General features: G+C 45.5%; 1 protein-coding gene across 1 annotated transcript in view; it reads left to right on the top strand.

Moving 5' to 3' along the window:
* Positions 1–976: 976 nt before the first annotated feature.
* LOC120063505 (transducin-like enhancer protein 1) overlaps positions 977–22,096 on the top strand; it is a 45,910-nt gene continuing 24,790 nt past the window's right edge. Inside the window, exons 1-8 of the mRNA XM_039013881.1 lie at positions 977–1,000; positions 1,363–1,463; positions 2,074–2,137; positions 2,540–2,584; positions 19,749–19,811; positions 19,950–20,084; positions 21,641–21,827; positions 22,080–22,096. Of these exons, the coding sequence (XP_038869809.1) occupies positions 977–1,000; positions 1,363–1,463; positions 2,074–2,137; positions 2,540–2,584; positions 19,749–19,811; positions 19,950–20,084; positions 21,641–21,827; positions 22,080–22,096 (636 nt within the window). The remainder of the gene's footprint in view (positions 1,001–1,362; positions 1,464–2,073; positions 2,138–2,539; positions 2,585–19,748; positions 19,812–19,949; positions 20,085–21,640; positions 21,828–22,079) is intronic.

Here is a 22,096-nt window from a genome sequence, read left to right as displayed (position 1 = left end):
AGGTTCAAAACAAAAGTGAAGTAGCCTAGGCTAGATTAAGCACTTGTAGTAAAGAGTATGATTCTGTGTTCTGACCTGCAAAAGTGATTGCTTATTTGCTTGATCAAAACGCTTTATCTACCTTCCCAATGAAAATTCGTAAAAAATAAATCGAACATATATTTTATGGAAAAGAGATTTTTATGGACGATGGTTCTATGCTGACAATTTGACCAAGCGGTGCAGATTGCTGTTCGATTTGAGTAGGGCGCTCCTCGCTGCTTTTGCCCGTTCACCATAGAGCGGTGCACCGCGGCTCAGGTTAATAGAACTCCCTCGGTCTGAAACCGCGTGAGAAAGTTGCTTTTGAGGCAAGCTAACGTTATATTTTGTTGTGCTGGTAGTTATCAAAACAACAAAAACATTTACGAAACCTTTCTTGCACTACAGCCCCCCCCCATGTATTCGAATACAGGAAATTCTTCGGTTAACTAATATTAATTTATACCGAGCATTCACCACAAGCTATTGCGGCAAGTCAAATTGCAATTAACTTCTGTCGATTTGTTTTAGTAGCCTACGCTTCTCATGACCGCGTTGTGGGTTTGGCTTGTTGACTAACTGGAGTTTCGGGCTATTTGGATATTGCTGCGTGGACAGGATTACAGTCTACATGAATAGGAAGACTAGTAGGAGACTTTTTTTTTGTCCTCACCTGTTTTTTTCTCCCTTCTATGGTTGATACATGATCGTATGTTGGAGTAGCCTACAGCGAGAGAAAAGGAGATTCTTACACGCATCATTCACCGGAGCACCGCTGATAAAGAGTTGACGGGAGATCTATGAGGACAAATGGTCGGACTTGTTTGTGTCATTTAACGGACAGTCTCGGAAGGAGCTAGGATGAATTTATCGTAATCTGGAGCATCCCCGCGCCTGTCCCTATTTTGTTAGCAGACGGGTTTATCAGGAACCGGGCATCTGCCGAGGTAGAACGATGTATCCCCAGGGTCGACACCCGGTAAGGTTGGCCAGTGAAACGCATTCCTCATCCGCAGATTCTCTGCACTCATTTGTCATGTTGAACCATTTTAGCATTTCTATAGCTCTGTATGCCCACGATGGCGGGTCGGTCGAAGTTCCTTTGTTTGTCATTGCCTTAGCGGCTGTCGGCCTGTAACATTTCTGTAATGAGTTTATCATGATTCACTCCCAGTAATTAGGGCAAGGCGTATATCGCGCATGGCAGCGAATGCCGTATTGCTTTTTGTGTAATTCACTACTAATTAGCCTACAGCTGAAGTATTTGAAATGCTTCATCAGAGGCAGAAACACGGGTTTTGAATGATGTGTTTTATTTTTAAAAATGTCTTATTTTTACAGACACCCCACCAGGCCCCAGGCCAACCTTTCAAATTCACCATCCCAGAGTCACTGGACCGCATCAAAGAGGAGTTCCAGTTTCTCCAAGCTCAGTACCACAGGTGAGTGGCTGTTCAACACACAGACACACACACACATACTCTGAGGCCAAGATGTCACAGTTTGTGTGCTCAGACTGTATAGGTCTAAGACATGCAGATGTGCTTGAGCCAGAGGGGTGGCGTCTGAGGTCAGATTATTATAAATCCCCTCTTATTCCCCATGTGTGCAACTGCATGTTGCTGTATTTACATTTACATTTAAGTCATTTAGCAGACGCTCTTATCCAGAGCGACTTACAAATTGGTGCATTCACCTTATGATATCCAGTGGAACAGCCACTTTACAATAGTGCATCTAAATCTTCTAAGGGGGGGGGGGTTAGAAGGATTACTTTATCCTATCTAGTGAGAGGTAAAGCAGTGAGCTGGAATGCCCTGCATTCACAGTAGCAGGCAGTAGGCTATATTGCTGCTACTATAGCCCTAGACCTATAGCCCTAGACCTGTTACTGGAAAAAGGTAAACAAATATGGCTCTTCCATGATTCCAAGAGGTTTTCCTGACCATGTTTATCTGAACTGAATTTTGAATGTTTTCTGGTTGTGTTCAGGATTGGTGATGGTATCCGAGGCCTCTTGCTTTGTTTTGATTGTGTCCCTGTCTTCGGCAGTTTGAAATTGGAGTGTGAGAAGCTGGCCAGTGAGAAGACAGAGATGCAGAGGCACTATGTTATGGTGAGTCCAATCAGCACAATCTATGTTCAACTCTCAACCAATCAACTCGTAGATGTTAACACTGTCAATGTGTGGCTAGATATTATTGCCACATTGTACGTGCAAGCTTACTGTTATCTCTTATTGTTGCTCACACACACACACACACACACACACACACAAACAGGACTACACGCACACTCATCATTCACAAACACACATTGTCTCTCACATTCTGTGCTCAATGATCTCCAGTACATTATTGAGTTGGAGTGAATGCCACATTTTGAGGTTGTTTTGTCCTTTTCAAACACCAGTAGTATTATTCACATATCTCTCTTATGGCCAAGAAGCAGTCTACATTGAGATGTAGGAAATTGGAATTTACTGTAATCCTAGTAACTCCAACTCTGTCATCCACAGTACTATGAAATGTCTTACGGGCTGAACATTGAAATGCACAAACAGGTAAGCCTCACACACTCTTCTCTATCTCTCCTCCATAGTGTGTGTGGGTTCACCCAGGGAATGAGCTTTTAGCCTGCCAGGGAACTGGAGTGTGTTTTATCAGAGTTTATCAATGATAGATGGTGCTCTGTTTCTCTCTAGTTAGACCCGGTGGTACGAGCCCATAGGCAGGATGAATTACTCTGATTGATTGGTATTGTCTGGGGGAGTAGCCTGTTTTATTGCATTGAAGAGGCTGGGCTGGGGAAGGCATAGGAATCAATCACGGAACTCCCTGATCCAGGAAATGCAAAGGAGCACTCCCATATATCTCTCACACACAAGTTTGCCCCACAGGACCAGAGCACTCTGGCTCACAGCATTTACCAGTAATTACTACAGAAATCGATTGGTCATGACAGAGGAAATTGGAGGTGGATTGGCCTGGGTGGTTTGCTGAGGAAGGATTTTTGTGGGTTCTATGTCTCTCCCCCTCTCTCTTTCTGATACTAATGCATGCCTCCTATTGTGAGGGAGATGCCGTTTCTGTTCGTTGTCTCCAGAGGGGGGCGTATTGTGCGTGATGTATCCGTACTGCCTCCTCACTGTAGCCTGTTGCTCTGGCCACTCCAGCCCCAGGCTAATGTGGCCTCCCCTTGGAGGAGTGGAAGCTGCTGAGGGGAGGACGGCTCATAATAATGGCCGGATCGGAGCAAATGGAATGGCATCAAACGCATGGAAACTATTTAAACTATGACAATTTTGTCCGATAGCTGACATTTTCCTTGCCCAAAAAAACGATACCGATATTTAGAATTTTAGCGCCTTTTTAAGCATAATAATACAGTTAAATAGTTAACACACACATGGACGCAGCGGTCTAAGGCACTGCATCTCAGTGCAAGAGGTGTCACTACAGTCCCTGGTTCGAATCCAGGCTGTATCACATCCAGTCGTGATTGGGAGTCCCATAGGGCGGCGCGCAATTGGCCCAGCGTCATCCAGGTTTGGCCAGGGTAGGCCGTCATTGTATGTCCCCATTACCAGTAAAACATCAAAACCTATTTCTTTCACTTACTTGCTGTGCTGTTTCGTTGTTCCGTCGTTTCATTCTGAACCAGGATTTCATCAGGCATGTCAAGCAGTGAAGTTTCAGCTGTGTCTGTCCATGGCCTCTTCCTCGGTGCGCACTGTGTCTGTTTCCATCTTGTCCAGCTGTGTATGTAACATTTCACATAAACCCAGTTTTTTTGTTGTTGTCTGCATTGAAGTAGCGGTCCTTGTACATAGCATTGAGCATGGTGGCGACACAGTAAAGCGAGTGCCACCGAATTGCTTGTTCACAGCCTGTGTGCAGTTTTGTTGCGCAGGCGTTTCAATGCCATGACAGTGGGTATCACATCTGCTGCAGGCGCAGTTGATGAGCTTATTTCTCGAGTCAGTTCGAATCGAGCTAGTGAGTGTTCATGTTCTCAAATTCCATTCAAATGGCAGCAGCGGTATGACAACCAGCACATTCATAAGCATGCAATACGACTTTTCTCAGTACGAAATCCTCAGCGACCCGCTGTGCTGTCAGACTCCACATGATCATGGGGCTGATATCGCTGGTCCAAATGTCAGTCGTGAAGCTAATAGCAGTGACGCAATTGTATTAAAATGTTTTATTATTTTTTTGCAGTGATGCTATTACTGTGTAACTCCGGTAGGGCAACATCTGAAAAATAGCGCACTTGGTAGTGTGTAAATCAAATCAAATTGTATTTGTCACATACACATGGTTAGCAGATGTTAATGCGAGTGTAGCGAAATGCTTGTGCTTCTAGTTCCGACAATGCAGTAATAACCAACGAGTAATCTAACCTAACAATTCCACAACTACTACCTTATACACACAAGTGTAAAGGGATAAAGATTATGTACATAAAGATATATGAATTAGTGATGGTACAGAACGGCATAGGCAAGATGCAGTAGATGGTATAGAGTACAGTATATACATATACATATGAGATGAGTAATGTATGGTATGTAAACATTATATTAAGTGGCATTGTTTAAAGTGGCTAGTGATACATTTTTAAATAAATTTCCATCAATTCCCATTATTAAAGTGGCTGGAGTTGAGTCAGTATGTTGGCAGCAGCCACTAAATGTTAGTGGTGGCTGTTTAACAGTCTGATGGCCTTGAGATAGAAGCTGTTTTTCAGTCTCTCGGTCCCTGCTTTGATGCACCTGTACTGACCTCGCCTCCTGGATGATAGCGGGGTGAACAGGCAGTGGCTCGGGTGGTTGTTGTCCTTGATGATCTTTTTGGCCTTCCTGTGACATCGGGTGGTGTAGGTGTCCTGGAGGGCAGGTAGTTTGCCCCCGGTGATGCGTTGTGCAGACCTCACTACCCTCTGGAGAGCCTTACGGTTGTGGGCGGAGCAGTTGCCGTACCAGGCGGTGATACAGCCCGACAGGATGCTCTCGATTGTGCATCTGTAGAAGTTTGTGAGTGCTTTTGGTGACAAGCCGAATTTCTTCAGCCTCCTGAGGTTGAAGAGGCGTTGCTGCGCCTTCTTCACAACACTGTCTGTGGGGGTGGACCAATTCAGTTTGTCCGTGATGTGTACGCCGAGGAACTTAAAACTTACTACCCTCTCCACTACTGTCCCGTCGATGTGGATAGGGGGGTGCTCCCTCTGCTGTTTCCTGAATCCACGATCATCTCGTTTTGTTGACGTTGAGTGTGAGGTTATTTTCCTGACACCACACTCCGAGGGCCCTCACCTCCTCCCTGTAGGCCGTCTCGTCGTTGTTGGTAATCAAGTAGTGTCGTCCGCAAACTTGATGATTGAGTTGGAGGCGTACATGGCCACACAGTCGTGGGTGAACAGGGAGTACAGGAGAGGGCTCAGAAAGCACCCTTGTGGGGCCCCAGTGTTGAGGATCAGCGGGGTGGAGATGTTGTTACCTACCCACACCACCTGGGGGCGGCCCGTCAGGAAGTCCAGTACCCAGTTGCACAGGGCGGGGTCGAGACCCAGGGTCTTGAGCTTGATGACGAGTTTGGAGGGTACTATGATGTTAAATGCTGAGCTGTAGTTGATGAACAGCATTCTCACATAGGTATTCCTCTTGACCAGATGGGTTAGGGCAGTGTGGTTGCGATTGCGTCGTCTGTGGACCTATTGGGTCGGTAAGCAAATTGGAGTGGGTCTAGGGTGTCAGGTAGGGTGGAGGTGATATGGTCCTTGATTAGTCTCTCAAAGCACTTCATGATGACGGAAGTGAGTGCTACGGGGCGGTAGTCGTTTAGCTCAGTTACCTTAGCTTTCTTGGGAACAGGAACAGTGGTGGCCCTCTTGAAGCATGTGGGAACAGCAGACTGTGATAAGGATTGATTGAATATGTCCGTAAACACACCAGCCAGCTGGTCTGCGCATGCTCTGAGGACGCGGCTGGGAATGCCGTCTGGGCCGGCAGCCTTGCGAGGGTTAACACGTTTAAATGTTTTACTCACCTCGGGTGCAGTGAAGGAGAGCCCGCAGGTTTTGGTAGCGGGCCGTGTCAGTGGCACTGTATTGTCCTCAAAGCGAGCAAAAAAGTTATTTAGTCTGTCTGGGAGCAAGACATCCTGGTCCGCGACAGGGCTGGTTTTCTTTTTGTAATCCGGGATTGACTGTAGACCCTGCCACATACCTCTTGTATCTGAGCTGTTGAATTGCGACTCTACTTTGTCTCTATACTGGCACTTAGCTTGTTTGATTGCCTTGCGGAGGGAATAGCTACACTGTTTGTATTCGGTCATGTTTCCGGTCACCTTGCCCTGGTTAAAAGCAGTGGTTCGTGCTTTCAGTTTCGCGCGAATGCTGCCATCAATCCACGGTTTCTGGTTTGGGAATGTTTTAATCGTTGCTGTCGGTATAACGTCTTCGATGCACTTTCCAATGAACTCGCTCACCGAATCAGCGTATTCGTCAATGTTGTTGTTGGACGCAATGCGGAACATATCCCAATCCACGTGATCGAAGCAGTCTTGAAGCATGGAATCAGATTGGTCGGACCAGCGTTGAACAGACCTGAGCGTGGGAGCTTCTTGTTTTAGTTTCTGTTTGTAGGCTGGAAGCAACAAAATGGAGTCGTGGTCAGCTTTTCCGAAAGGAGGGCGGGGGAGGGCCTTATATGCGTCTCGGAAGTTAGAATAACAATGATCCAGGGTTTTACCAGCCCTGGTAGCACAATCGATATGCTGATAGAATTTAGGGAGTTTTGTTTTCAGATTAGCCTTGTTAAAATCCCCAGCTACGATGAATGCAGACTCAGGGTGTGTGGTTTCCAGTTTACATAGAGTCAGAGTAAGTTTGTTCAGGGCCATCGATGTGTCTGCTTGGGGGGAAATATATACAGCTGTGATTATAATCTAAGAGAATTCCCTTGGTAGATAATGCGGTCAACATTTGATTGTGAGGAATTCTAAGTCAGGTGAACAGAATGACTTGAGTTCCTATATGTTGTTATGATCACACCACGTCTCGTTGATCATAAGGCATACCCCCCCCGCCCCTCTTCTTACCAGAAAGATGTTTGTTTCTGTCGGCGCGATGCGTGAAGAAACCAGCTGGCTGCACCGACTCCGTTAGCGTCTCTCGAGTGAGCCATGTTTCCGTGAAGCAAAGAACGTTAAAGTCTCTGATGTCTCTCTGGAATGCTACCCTTGCTCGGATTTCATCAACCTTGTTGTCAAGAGACTGGACATTGGCGAGTATTATGCTAAGTAGTGGAGCGCGATGTGCCCGTCTCCGAAGCCTGACCAGAAGACCGCTTCGTTTGCCCCTTTTACGGCGTCGTTGTTTAGGGTCGCCGGCTGGGATCAGATCCATTGTACTGGGTGGAAGGCAAAACACAGGATCCGCTTCGGGAGAGTCATATTCCTGGTCGTAATGATAGTGAGTTGACGTTGCTCTTATATTCAGTAGTTCCTCCCGACTGTATGTAATGAAACCTAAGATTACATTTTACATTTACATTTTAGTCATTTAGCAGACGCTCTTATCCAGAGCGACTTACAGTAGAGTGCATACATTTTATTACATTTTACATACTGAGACAAGGATATCCCTACCGGCCAAACCCTCCCTAACCCGGACGACGCTATGCCAATTGTGCGTCGCCCCACGGACCTCCCGGTTGCGGCCGGCTGCGACAGAGCCTGGGCGCGAACCAATCTGGGGTACCAATGTAAGAAATAACACGTAAAAAAAAAAAAAAAAATACTGCATAGTTTCCTAGGAACGCGAAGCGAGGCGGCCATCTGTCGGCGCCGGAAGTAGTCCGGACTGAAACCCGATTGAACATCTCTGGAGAGACCTGAAAATAGCTGTGCAGCGACGCTCCCCAAACCTGACAGAGCTTGAGAGGATCTGGTGCTCGACCAGTCGGCAAAAGCCAGCATCACCCACGACAGAGAACGGTTGATTGTCAAGGGCAATGAATTCCATTATCTTGGCATTTTAATGGATTTTGCTTTTGAGTTGTCTAGATGAAATTTTCTTACTCTTTCAAATGACTGCTCAACTTGTTGACTGCTCGATCCACACAGCAGATATTGTGGGCTAGGTTAGGAATGCTGTGTTGCACGTGTAGCGCTAAATTTTACATTGCGTCATTACGTCATGTGCATTCCTATATAATGTAGGTACATCAGCTTTGATATCGGTTTTGTACATCGACGTTAAACCAGACATCGGGCTGATGCCGACGTTGGCATTTTTAGCTAATATCGGCTGATTCCGATAAGTTCACCGATATATTGTGCATCCCTAATGGAAACCATGATGTATTTGATACCATTCCAACTATTCCGCGCCAGCCATTACCACAAGTCCGTCCTCCCCAATGAACCTGCTACCAACCTCCTGTGAATTGGAGCTCCTGTCTCTGCTGCCTGGGTGTATTGAGTTTTAGGAGAATGGAGAGCAGCCCCGTTCTCAAATAAAGGTATTGGGGCTGAATTCTAAACTCACTCCTAGGGACTTTACATAGATCCTAACGGAATTGAATGGAGCTCAATTAACTGGTATGGTACTAGGTCTAGCTCCATCTTGCCCTCTGATAGGTTGAAATTTAGCCTATCCAGTCCTCAGGTGAACTACAGAACCAGCAGTACCTGGGAGTTAAAGGGCGACTGCACTTCCTGATTTGGCCTTGTTTTTCATCACTGCTTATTAAGAAATGCTAGCGGCCATGACTGAAGGTAAACGAGAGTTTGATTTGGGAGTCTTTGACATTCAATCACAGCAAACAGTAGCTAGTCAATTTGAGTTACAACATTATTGAAAGCAAGCTGACAACATGCATCAAACATGTCACCAGGTTTGCTTGATGATGAGCTAGCTAGCGAACATTAGACATGCAAATCTTCCTCTCACATTACACGTTAGGGAGAGGCTATGTAAACTCCTCTCACTGTCAACTCCATTTATTTTCAGCAAACTTAAAATGTGTAAATATTTGTATGAACATAAGATTCAACAACTGAGACATAAACTGAACAAGTTCCACAGTCATGTGACGAACAGAAATGGAATAATGTGTCCCTGAACAAAGGGGGGGGGGTCAAAATCAAAAGTAACAGTCAGTATCTGGTGTGGCCACCAGCTACATTAAGTACTGCAGTGCTCATGGACTGCACCAGATTTGCCAGTTCTTGCTGTGAGATGTTACCTCACTCTTCCACCAAGGTACCTGCAAGTTCCCGGACATTTCTGGGGGGAATGGCCCTAGCCCTCACCCTCCGATCCAACATGTCCCAGACGTGCTCAATGGGAATGAGATCCGGGCTCTTCGCTGGCCATGGCAGAACACTGACATTCGTGTCGTGCAGGAAATCACGCACAAAACGAGCAGTATGGCCGGTGGCATTGTCATGCTGGAGGGTCATGTCAGGATGAGCCTGCAGGAAGGGTACCATATGAGGGAGGAGGATGTCTTCCCCGTAACGCTCAGCGTTGCGATTGCCTGCAATGACAACAAGCTCAGTCCGATGATGCTGTGACACACCGCCCCAGACCATGACGTCCGTCACCTCCAAATCGATCCCGCTCCAGAGTACTGGCCTCAGTGTAATGCTCATTCCTTCGACGATAAACGCGAATCCGACCATCACCCCTGGTGAGACAAAACCGCGACTCGAGCACTTTTTGCCAGTCCTGTCATGTTCATTGATGGTGGGTTTGTGTCCATAGGCGACGTTGTTGCCGGTGATGTCTGGTGAGGACCTGCCTTACAACAGGCCTACAATCCCTCAGTCCAGCCTCTTTCAGCCTATTGCGGACAGGCTGAGCATTGATGGAGGGATTGTGCGTTCCTGGTGTAACTCGGGCAGTTGTTGTTGCCATCCTGTACCTGTCCCGCAGGTGTGATGTACCGATCCTGTGCAGGTGATGTTACATGTGGTCTGCCACTGCGAGGACGATCAGCTGTCCGTCCTGTCTCCCCGTAGCGCTGTCTTAGTTGCAATTTATTGCCCTGGCCACATCTGCAGTCCTCAAGCCTCCTTGCAGCATGCCTAAGGCACATTCACACAGATGAGAAGGGACCCTGGGCATCTTTCCTTGGGTGTTTTTCAGAGTCAGTAGAAAGGCCGCTGAAGTGTCCTAAGTTTTCATAAGTGTGACCTTAATTGCCTACCGTCTGTAAGCTATTAGTGTCTTAATGACCGTTCCATATGTGCATGTTCATTAATTGTTTATGGTTCATTGAACAAGCATGGGAAACTGTGTTTAAATCCTTTACAATGAAGATCTGTGAAGTTATTTGGATTTTTACGAATTGTCTTTGAAAGGCAGGTTCCTGAAAAAGGGACATTTTCTTTTTTTGCTAAGTTTATTTGGCTAGTTACATCACGGTATCGTAGCTTAGTATCATAGCGGCACAGCCTATTAAATAATGAGCTGTAGCTGTTAATGAATAATCAACAAATCTTAGCTACTTACCAACACACCAGTCTCAGATTTGACAGTTGACAGCCCAAGTAGAAACTAGTCGGATGTAATCCATATCCTGGCCATATGCCCATGATTGTTGAACAACTTTATGGAATCCCATTTTCTATAGTGTAGCTATTTCCTGAGAAAGGGCAAGTATTAACCACACGTTTTGTCTGGTGAAGAGGTTCCAGTCGACAGGTTCGTTTTGCGTGACCGGGTGCCCTTGGTGAGCAGGACTTGCTCATTTTCAACCATTCCATATGTCCTTCACCCGCACAGGGCACCAGGCCATGTAAAGGCAGCTCGCCCAGTCTTTTCACAGAAAACACTGGGTCACAATAGGCAAAAGGGGGAATTAATTGTTGACGTACAGTGCATTCAGAAAGTATTCAGACCCCTTCACTTTTGACTTTTTGTTACATTACAGCCTTATTCTAAAATTGATTAAATTGTTTTCCCCCCTCAATCTCACACTACCCCATAATGACAAAGCAAAAACAGGATTTTTGTTTTCTCAAATGTGTGTATGTATGTTTTACATAAGTATTCAGACATTTTACTCAGTACTTTGTTGAAGCACCTTTGGCAGCGATCATAGCCTCGAGTCTTCTTTGGTATGACCCTACAAGCTTGGCACACCTGTATTTAGGGAGTTTCTCCCATTCTTCTCTGCAGATCCTCTCAAGCTCTGTCAGGTTGGATGGGGAGCGTCGCTGCACAGCTATTTTCAGGTCTCTCCAGAGATGTTCAATCGGGTTTAAGTCCGGACTACTCAAGGACATTCAGACACTTGTCCCGAATCCACTCCTGCGTTGTCTTGGCTGTGTGCTTAGGGTCGTTGTCCTGTTGGAAGGTGAACCTTCGCCCCAGTCTGAGGTTCTGAGTGCTCTGGAGCAGGTTTTCATCATGTATCTCTCTCTACTTTTGCTCCGTTCATATTTCCCTCGATCCTAACTAGTCTCCCGGTCTCTGCCGCTGAAAAACTTCCCCATGTTTCACCGTGGGGATGGTTCCAGGTTTTCTCCAGATGTGATGCTTGGCATTCAGGCCAAAGAGTTTAATCTTGGTTTCATTAGACCAGAGAATCTCCTTTTAGGTGCCTTTTTAGCAAACTCCAAGCGTGCTGTCATGTGCCTTTTTACTGAGGAGTGGCTTCTGTCTGGCCACTCTACCATGAAGGCCTGATTTGGGGGAGTGCTGCAGAGATGGTTGTCCTTTTAGAAGGTTCTCCCATCTCCACAGAGGAGCTCTGACAGATTCACCATCGGGTTCTTGTATAGACAGGTGTGTGCCTTTTCTAAATCATGTCCAATCAATTGAATTTACCACAGGTGGACTCCAATCAAGTTGTAGAAACATCTCAAGGATGATCAATGGAAACAACAGGATGCACCGGAGCTGAATTTCGAGTCTCATAGCAAAGAGTCTGAATACTTATGTAAATAAGGTATTTCTGTTTTTAAATTTTTAATAAATGTGCACAGATTTCTAAGCCCGTTTTCACTTTGAAAAGATGGGATATTGTGTGTAGATTGATGACGAACATTTTTTTATTTAATCCATTTTAGAATAAAGCTGTAACGTAACGAAATGTGGAAAAAGTCGAGGGGTCTGAATACTTCCTGAATGCACTCAAGTAAGCCAAACCAAACCCTCAAGTGATGACACAGTCACTTACCAAACTCTGTTTATGACCCATATTATCCTATTTACACATTTTAGTCAATTTTGACACTGGAATTCATGTTTCTGACCCGTATCGATGCCACAGGCCATTTCAAACCAGAGTTGGTTATAAGTTATAAGAGTTGGTTATAAAGGGCAGTTGATCTTTAAGAGAGTGGGGTAGTTCTGAAATTCAACATATGTTCTCCTAGTCCCTGTAGGGCTCACTTTCTCTGCCACCTGGCAGGCCCTGCTGCTCAGGTCACACTCTCTGTCCTATGACCTGAAGGCCCCCAACCACTGATATCCTAGGTGATGACTTGAGAACTCATCATGATTGGGACGTGTGGTTTGTTTTGTCACCTACTACCCTAGCTGAACGCACTTATCGTCTTATGCTCTGCGTAAGAGCGTCAGTCTACTCAATGACGACAGGCGGTCCTTTCAATGTAACCCTCTGGCATGTGTGATAACCACCATTCTGTCTGACTTTTGGTGTGGTTGGGTAAGACACGTGCAGGTAAATCACACTTACCCACTTTGGCCCAAAGCTCTGGGTCACATGATTATTTCCTTAACCACCCCTTAATTTATCCCGTTAGCTCCCTCTAGTGATGTTACGTTTGATGCCAGGGCTCTGAGGCATGCATTGAAATCACTAAGCAGTTTACTTCGAAGCCGTGGGCAGATGCTTGTCACTTTATCAGAAGCGCGTAATCACTGACAATTGAAGCGTTGTTTTGTCGAACAGCCACCTGATTGGTTTGGTAGAAGGCAAAAAGGCTACCCTGGTGCGACATCATCTATAATAATTTGGCTGCTCTAAATGATTTTGACCAGCAGGTGCAACTACTGTACACTGTGTTGATCAAAGCCTCAAGTAATGAACCTACTTTTTGACACAATTGACTGGAAATGCTCAATGCTTCAGGAAGCTTAGTTTCCCTGTAACTAGCTCCCTCCCGTGGGTTTAGCTTAGCGGTAGTGTACTGGACACAGCCTATTCCTGGCCTGCAGTACCTATCTGCTGGCTAAGAATGCCCCTCAGACATTCTGGGAAAGCACAGTGGGAGAGGCAGGTATTTTATTGCCCTAGCGAGGTATTATAGGTTATCTGCTGTGTTTCTAGGAGCTAGCCTGCGTGTGTGCTAATGATAAGCCCGTCAGGCCGAGGCTTCTGAGGGCGTGTCACATGAGGACAGGGCCTATAGCTGGGCTGCTAGAAGACTGGCTGGAGGAACTCAATTGATCAAATGTATTTTTATAAAGCCCTTTTTACATCAACAGTTGTCACAGTGCTTTACAGAAGCACAGTGGCTAGAAAAAACTCCCTAGACGGCAGGAACCTAGGAAGAAACCGATAGGAACCAGGCTCAGAGGGATGGCAAGTCCTCTTCTGGCGCAGCCGTGTTTTTATGTTATGGAGATTTGAGGCCGTATGTATCAAGCGTCCCAGAGAAGGAATGCTGATTTTAGGCCCAGTTTAGCCTTTTAGATCACAATGAATACGATTACATGGACAGGGGGGACCTGATCCTAGGTTGTCACTTCTGCGATGAGAAACTTGATACATATGGCCCCTGAGCCCGCACTCCAGTTTTCTCACCAGCTTTTCAAAGGCAAATGGGCTGTGTCGTGAGTGTGAGTGTCTGTGCGTGTGACTGTCTGTGCGAGTGTGTGCATGTGTCTGAGTAATATCCCATTACTGCATTCGTAGGCTCCTCTAGTTCCCCCTGTACCCTGGCCCGCCTCGTATCAATTTGTTTGGCCGATATGTAATTTCAGCTGGATCATCTGATTTGCCGCCTCCGTGGGGATATAGGGTATCCAGGCAATCGCAGTCACCTCCGGGGGCCGGATGCCCGGCCATGGTTATGAGAGTGGGACCAAATTAAATTAGGAGTGATGAGATTATTTTAAGCGCCGATGGGAGTGGAAGAATAGAAGAGTGAGACACGGTGAAACCTAATCTAAGGCTGACATGATAGCAAGGCTGGGGCCTGTCTTTGATTCACTGCTTTGTGTGTGTGTGTGTCTGCACCAGAGTATGTGAGCAAAGCTGGAGTGGCGCTAGGAGCAGAGCGTGTCCATTTTAAATAGAGCGTGGAGCGTGTTCCCCAATGGCTGGAGCATCGTCCTTCTCGCCTGCTCCGGTAGAGCTCAGGGCATACCCGTCCCAGCATGCATTTGTAGGTTACTTGTGTGCTGCTATAGCCCCTAGCTTTAGCTACTGTCATGGAATTCACAAAATATTTTCATAAGGAAACTGATAAAACACCTGGGTGCAAAATCATGGTGACTTACAAAGATGAGGAAGAGCGGGAGTGGAGGGATGTAGTGTTCACAACAAAAGACTCATTGTGAATCTGAAAATACATGGTGTACTTACGTGCACTTGCTAACAGAAAGGAATGAGGTGGGTAGCTAGTGTGTATAAATAATAAAAAATCTGATCTCTTAAAAGTTGATTTAATTTTTGTTCTATCTATTCATTAGGCTATCGTTGATTTTGGCCCAATAGGCCTGACATATATTACCTCTTTCAAAGGAGCATTCTGTTTTAATAGGGTTATTTTGCCTAAAAACCTTTAAGCCTACCTAATAGAAGGGGAAAAAAGGCATCCCTGCCGAGCCTGGCAAGAGTGTCCTGAAGGGTGTTTAGCATCCCTAGTGGCTCTGCAGGAGCGGCGGGTGTGTTCTCCGCTGCCGGCCTGCTTTGCAGGCACCATTGCAAGAGCCTGAAGCTTGATGTTCATGCCAACCTAGTATGTCAACACACACAAATGCTTCACAATTGTATTTATTTGTAGGTTACAGCCTTGATATAATTGAAATAGGCTAATCATAATATAGCCTAAATAAACTGAAATATAAATGCAACAATTTCAATGATTTTGCTGAGTTACAGTTCATATAAGCTGTCTGGGTGGCTGGTCTCAGATGTTCCCGCAGGTGAATAAGCAGGATGTGGAGGTCCTGGGCTGGCGTGGTTAAACATGGTCTGCGGGTGTGAGGTCAGTTGGGACATACTGCCAAATTCTCTAAAACAACGTTGGAGGTGGCTTATGTTATAAAAATGAACATTAAGTGCTCTGGCAACAGCGCTGGTGCACATTGCTGCAGTCAGCATGTCAATTGCACGTTCCCTCAACTTGAGACATCTGTGGCATTATGTTGTGTGACAAAACTGCACCATTTAGAGTGGCCTTTTATTGTCCCCAGTAGGGTTGACCATTTTGGGGAATATTCAGAGGCGGAAACTTTCCGTCGGGATATATGGGAATTAACGGAAATATATGCAAATGAATACCATTTAAATGTAGATGTTTTTTGCATTGGATATATTTACCATATCATATGGAGACAGAAACATAAACCATTTACCTTATAATAAGTAGAAATTGCGAATGATTAAATCCCTCCAATAGAAATAAAAAAAACAATTTAGTTATGAATTGAACTTTAATTAAATGAGTTGACTCTTCACATGGGATGATTTCACCGAACAACAAAAGAAAGAGAATATTGAATGATCCCCAATGATCCATCGCATCTCCCTAAAATGTTTTCAACATACGTATGTAAAATGATAGTCTAGAAACTAAAGCTTTGGTTGTCTTCCTCTCAGGCTTCCAGGTCTTCTCCCTGGACCTCCTCAATGTCCACCTCTTGAACATCAGACTCTGAGGCCTCATCTTCACTGTCACTTTCCAACATTGTTGAGGATTGCATGTTGTCAGGCTCAAAATGCCTCAAATTTGTCTGGATAGCCACCAATTCCTCAACCCTTGTATTGGTCAGCCTGTTGCGTGCTTTGGTGTGTGTGTGTTCCCAAACAAGGACCAATTGCACTCTGAGGCGGCTGATGTTGGTGGGATTTGGAGGATGATGGAGGCAACAGGGGAAAGTGCCTCAGATCCACAAAGTCCCTTCCACCAGGTGGCTGATGAGATGTTGGCATGACTGCCATATTGCATCTCCATCCCAAAGCCCTTGCTTGGAAGTGTACTTTGCCAGACTGCCGAGAACCTTGCCCTCATCCAGGCCAAGGTGGCGAGACACGGTAGTGATGACAACATAGGCCTTGTTGATCTCTGCACCAGACAGGATGCTCTTGCCAGCATACTTGGGGTCCAACATGTACGCTGCTGTGTGTATCGGCTTCAAGCAGAAGTCTTCACGCTTTTTGATGTATTTCAGAACTGCAGTTTCCTCTGCTTGGAGCACAGTGAAATGGGCAGGGCAGTACGGATTTCTTCTCTTACATCGGCAAGCAGAGTCTGAACATCAGACAGGGTGGCATTGTCTCCCTCAATCCGTGCAATGGCTACTGCTATAGGTTTCAGGCTGCTTACCACTCTCTCCCAAAATACATAATCCAGGAGGATCCTCTTGATGGGGCTGTCCATATCGGCAGACTGTGATATGGCCATTTCTTGGAGAGACTCCTTCCCCTCCAGGAGACTGTCAAACATGATGACAATTCCACCCCAACGGTTGTTGCTGGGCATCTTCAATGTGGTGCTCTTATTCTTTTCACTTTGCTTGGTGAGGTAGATTGCTGCAATTACTTGATGACCCTTCACATACCTAACCATTTCATTGTCTCTCTTGTAGAGTGTATCCCTTGTTTTAGGTGCCAGGAAGTCCTTGCGGAGCAGATTCAATGCATGAGCAGCACAGCCAATGGGTGTGATGTGAGGGTAGGACTCCTCCACTTTAGGCCAAGCAGCCTTCATGTTCACAGCATTGTCTGTCACCAGTGCAAATACCTTCTGTGGTCCAAGGTCATTGATGACTGCCTTCAGCTCATCTGCAATGTAGAGACCGGTGTGTCTGTTGTCCCTTGTGTCTGTGCTCTTGTAGAATACTGGTTGAGGGGTGGAGATGTAGTTAATTATTCCTTGCCCACAGACATTTGACCACCCATCAGAGATGATTGCAATAGTCTGTTTTCTCTATGATTTGCTTGAACTCTGTTGAACTCTGCATCCAGCAATTGAGTAGATAAAGCATGTCTGGTTCGAGGGGTGTATGTTGGGTGAAGAACGTTCAGAAATCTCTTCCAATACACATTGCCTGTGGGCATCAGAGGTGAACCAGTTGCATACACAGCTCAAACAAGACATTCATCACCATTTCTCTGACTACGTTCCTCCATTGAGTCAAAAAACTTCTGAATCAAGGAGGACCATGAGATGTTGCTATCGATAAGGTGCCATAAGATTTCGATAAGATTTCATAATTTTCACCTTGAATAGAAGTAGAGGGACTTTTGTCAGAGGTTGTTTGTTGTGAGCGCTGAGGGAACGTTATGCACTTGGCCAGACGGTTCTGCATCTTTGTTGCATTCTTTGCATATGATTTGGCACAGTATTCGCAAATGTACACAGCATTTCCTTCTACATTAGCTGCAGTGAAATGTCGCCACACATCAGATGGCATTTCCCTTAAAGATTACAAAAAACGAGAGTAGGAAAAACAAATACAATTCCATGTGCAGATTAATAGTTAAGCAGTTAGATTAAACAACTCCTTTGTAAGATAAATGTTTTAAAATAACATGTATGGAAACAGGTGAATTAACACTCAGTTAGCAGGCTCAAGCAAGCTAAAACCCACATGATAGCAAAAACTAACTAGCAGAAATTGTTAACAAGTTAGAAATGATTTAAACACACTTAGCTGTAGGCTACTATTTACTAATTAACAAAAAAATCATATTTGTTAAATCCCAAATTGTTTGCATAGTCAACTTACACACAGCTCTGACACACGCTTATCCCACCAGACATGCCACCAGGGGTCTTTTCATAGTCCCCAAATCCAGAACAAATTCAAGAAAATGTACAGTATTATATAGAGCCCTTGTTGCATGGAACTTCCTATCAAATATTGCTCAAATAAACAGCAAACCTGATTAAAAAAAAACAGATATAGCAGCACCTCGTTGCACAACGCCTATTTGACCTAGATAGTTTGTGTGTATGCATTGATATGTAGGCTGTGTGCCTTTTTAAAAATGTATGTAGTTTTGTCCTTGAGCTGTTCTTGTCTAATGATGTTCTGTATTATGTAATTATGTTCATGTTTTGTGTGGACCCCAGGAAGAGTAGCTGCTGCTTTTGTAACAGCTAATGGGGATCCTAATAAAATACCAAATACCAAAAATCTCATTCGTGTGCAAGATCTTGAAAATCAGCTGTACATGTGATGGAAGAGTGCACTGCACATATGATGGAAGATGCAGAGTTGCAATATGTTAAGACCTAGAATTGCCTTATGTGTATCCCACAAAAAAAGGTTCACTGTTATAAGCTAACTTTTATTGATGAATTTTAAGCAAAATTCCTCAAATTCCAGGGCTTAACTTCCCATGGAAAATTTCAGGAAAGATTCCGGAAAGTTTCCAACCCTAGTCCCCAGCACAAAGTGTGCCTGTGTAATGATCATGCTGTTTAATCGTGTGGATGGATTATCTTGGTCAATGGAGAATTTCTCACTAATAGGGATGTAAACAAATTTGTGTACAACATTATAGAGAAATAAGCTTTTTGTGCGTATGGAACATTTCTGGGATCTTTTATTTCAGCTCATGAAACATGGGACCAACACTTGACATGTTGCGTTTAGATTTTTATTCAGTATAATTCATTTTCGTTAGGCTGCTTGCCTGGCTCTTGACCTATTTCGAGTTTTTATATGCTGTTTAATATGACATGTAGCCTATTTGAAATGATGAGCCCTTCTTACTGTCACCGTTTCATGTTTATAAAAGTACTTTTCGTTCAAATCATATGGTTTTGTTTCAATACTTCAAAACCATATGGTAGGTCCAAGTAGTCACAAAAATAGTTGGTTAAATTGTGATTTTTAATTTTAATGAATGGAGCGAATTTGGAGTTGAAGCTTCTCCTCACCGCTCGGATTTCCAACAGATAAACTCCACTCACATGCTCTGGTTTGCACACGTATGTGTGTGACTGCCTGCGTATGCCTGTGGTGCACTCGAACATGTGTATGCGCACAACTGCATGTGTTTTCTGTCAACTGTGGCAGCAAGCTGTTCACTAGCCCCCCCAAGTTAATTGTGTGTATGGAGTCATTCATACCCATATTGACTAATATGTGTTGTGTGCAGTGAGCCCATGTCGTGACCGATAGCAGCAGTTGCTCCTATGAGCAGTTAGATGTCTGCCTATCCTTCAGTAACTCTCCAGCATCACACATACATGGGGATATCAGGTGGAGTTGACCTATGCTGTACTTGGACGCAAACAGGCCGAAACGGGGAGGGACATGCCTGAACTTGTCTAATAAGAAACTCTCTAATTTTCATTGCAAAACCTTTTCTCGTTGCAAAAAAGTTTTGCTATGGTGTGCACTAATGCATACACCCCAGGTGGAGTTGACCTGAACATACTAGCTGTGAATACAATCGGGAATCCCTTTGGATCTCTGTGCACGGCTGAATGTAGTTGTGCGGCTATTCCAGGTGTTGTTGACATTGCCCATACTTATCCATCCTCTACTCTATCCAACAGACCGAGATTGCCAAGAGGCTCAATACCATCTGTGCACAAGTCATCCCCTTCCTCTCACAGGAGGTAAGTGTGTGTGTGTGTTCACAGTACTATGAAAGGTCTTACGGGCTGAACATTGAAAGGCACAAACGGGTAAGCCTCTTGCAATCTTATTTCGCTCCCCTGTATTGTGTGTGTGTGTGTGTGTGTGCGCCCATGCAGCACCAACAGCAGGTGATCCAGGCAGTGGAGAGGGCCAAGCAGGTTACCATGGGCGAACTCAATTCTGTCATCGGGGTACGTGGCCTTCCCGGTCTACCACCCACAGTAAATGCACTCTCTACTACAACTTCCCGTGTTTGTGTGTACTCTGACGGTGTGTTTGTGACATTTTCTTTACTGAAATATTACTGTGTTATTTACCCAAGGATATGATACTACTGTGTTTGGCAACCATAAGATCTGCTGTGTGTAGGCTGCTGTTTTGGATTTTCTCAACGGTTCTGGGAAGCTTTGGAGGGGGTGGGGGCTTTGCTCGATGGCTGTGGCAGGGGGTGGCAGTTGCCATTTGTGTCTTAATTGCAGGATTCTAGTGTGCGTGTATAAAGGGGGTTTGAGCGTCTGGTCCTCTCACCAAGCTGTCAGTCACCCTGTTTATGTGTGTTAAATGAGTGTAATGAAGCGTGGCCACCCTCTCACCTCTCCCCCTGCGGCTTACCCTAAAGGCGTCAGCATTCTTCAGTTCGGCTGGCACATACTCCCTTAAGACCTTTGCTTGAAAAACAAGAAAAAAAAATGGCAAGGGTGTACTGTCTCTATTTGGAGACGTTGTAGAATTCATCTAAGATGATTAAATTTCACATCTATGTAAGATGTTTTGTGCAGTATTTCTCAATTTAAAAAAATATATATATATGAAAACGATTCGTTTCTCATTGAAGAATCCCTACTGTTAACCAATCACCGATGAAGGGGCGTAGATAATATATGCACAAACTCTTCCCGAACTGTTTCAGCTGGGAAGCATGTGGACACCTTAACACCCCCTAACACACAGGGCTCCCCTTGCCTCCACCAATACCTCCCCTCCATTGACTCTCACCGTGTGTGTGTGAGAGCGTCCTTTGCTGTGCTGTTTTGGCACAGCGAACAAGGGCTTGGATGGTGCGTGTGTGTTTTGGAAGGCAAGCCCAGGGATTAGCGCTGTGAAAGAGTAGGCATGGAGATGGGGATAGAGTGCTCTGGCGTCTCTCCTGTGGTTCTCTGAAGGGGGGGGAATCTTAGTCAATTAGGTGAGATAAAGAGGGTTGCCCTTCACCACCGCCCCTCCCCCCACTCTACTGCTGAAATCTCCCTCCCCCCGTGGCAAACCTCAGGGGTTTGATTCCCGTGGCTACTGTCTGAAGACGCAATAATTTATGTTTTGGAACACAAAAGCATTTCACGCTCAGACGAGCACCTGATTTGGTGTGAAAGACACCGAGACCTGACAGCTCTACGACCCCAATCCACCAGAGCCCCCACCCTCCCTGGCCTGCAGGCAGCAGCTGTAGCTCTCTAACCCCCTCCTCTCGTATCCTCCCTCCATCCTCAGGCTCTGGGCTGTGATCCCAGCTGTCACTATTGTTTATTGTTTGACCCCAGAGGGAGGTGTTTTTTGTGTGTGTGTGTGTGTGTGTGTGTTAAAAGGGAGGTTTACTGCCTCTGACATTATTTGTAAGCATGCCACGTCGTTGAAAGCTGCTCTTGATGGAAAAACTGAAGGGTCATGAATTCCTCTATATATTTTCACATTGATCACTCGGCTGCATTTGTATATTAATGGCTTGTCGTATTGATTGACACACTTTCCAGTGGTAGGCCATATTGATTATGGATTAGTAATTGATTGCTTCTCCCTCTCTCTCCTGTAGCATCAGCATCTGTCCCACGCGCACGGCCCCCATGTCCCCCTCACCCCCCACCCGGCTGGGCTCAACCCAGCCCACTTGGGGGGAGGGGCCAGCCTGCTCGCCCTGTCCAGTGCCCTGGGGGCGCCACTGCACCACCTGGTGGGCAAAGAGGACAAGAAACACCCGGCGGAGGCTGAGCAGCTGAGAGGTGAGCAGCAGCCAGACCCACTGTTACTGGGCCTGCACCTAAGGAGGAGTCTGTCTGGCCCGCACAGATAGACAAACTGAACTGACAAGACTGTATCATCATTGGGTTTGTTTTTAATAAATATACTGAAAACCACAAGTGCAGGACTCAGGATTAGAATTTCTCTCTTTTTGTGTGTTTTGTCTTGCCTCCCTCGTGTGCGCCCTGATGACCTTATCACCTGATGCTGTGTCGTCGTTGCTATGGGAACAGAGCAAGAGCCGGGCACA

Source organism: Salvelinus namaycush, chromosome 18, assembly GCF_016432855.1.
Source record: "Salvelinus namaycush isolate Seneca chromosome 18, SaNama_1.0, whole genome shotgun sequence".
In the NCBI taxonomy this organism is placed as follows: Eukaryota; Metazoa; Chordata; class Actinopteri; order Salmoniformes; family Salmonidae; genus Salvelinus; species Salvelinus namaycush.
The sequence above is the reverse complement of the archived record's forward strand: the minus strand, read 5'-3'. Positions and strand labels throughout refer to the sequence as shown.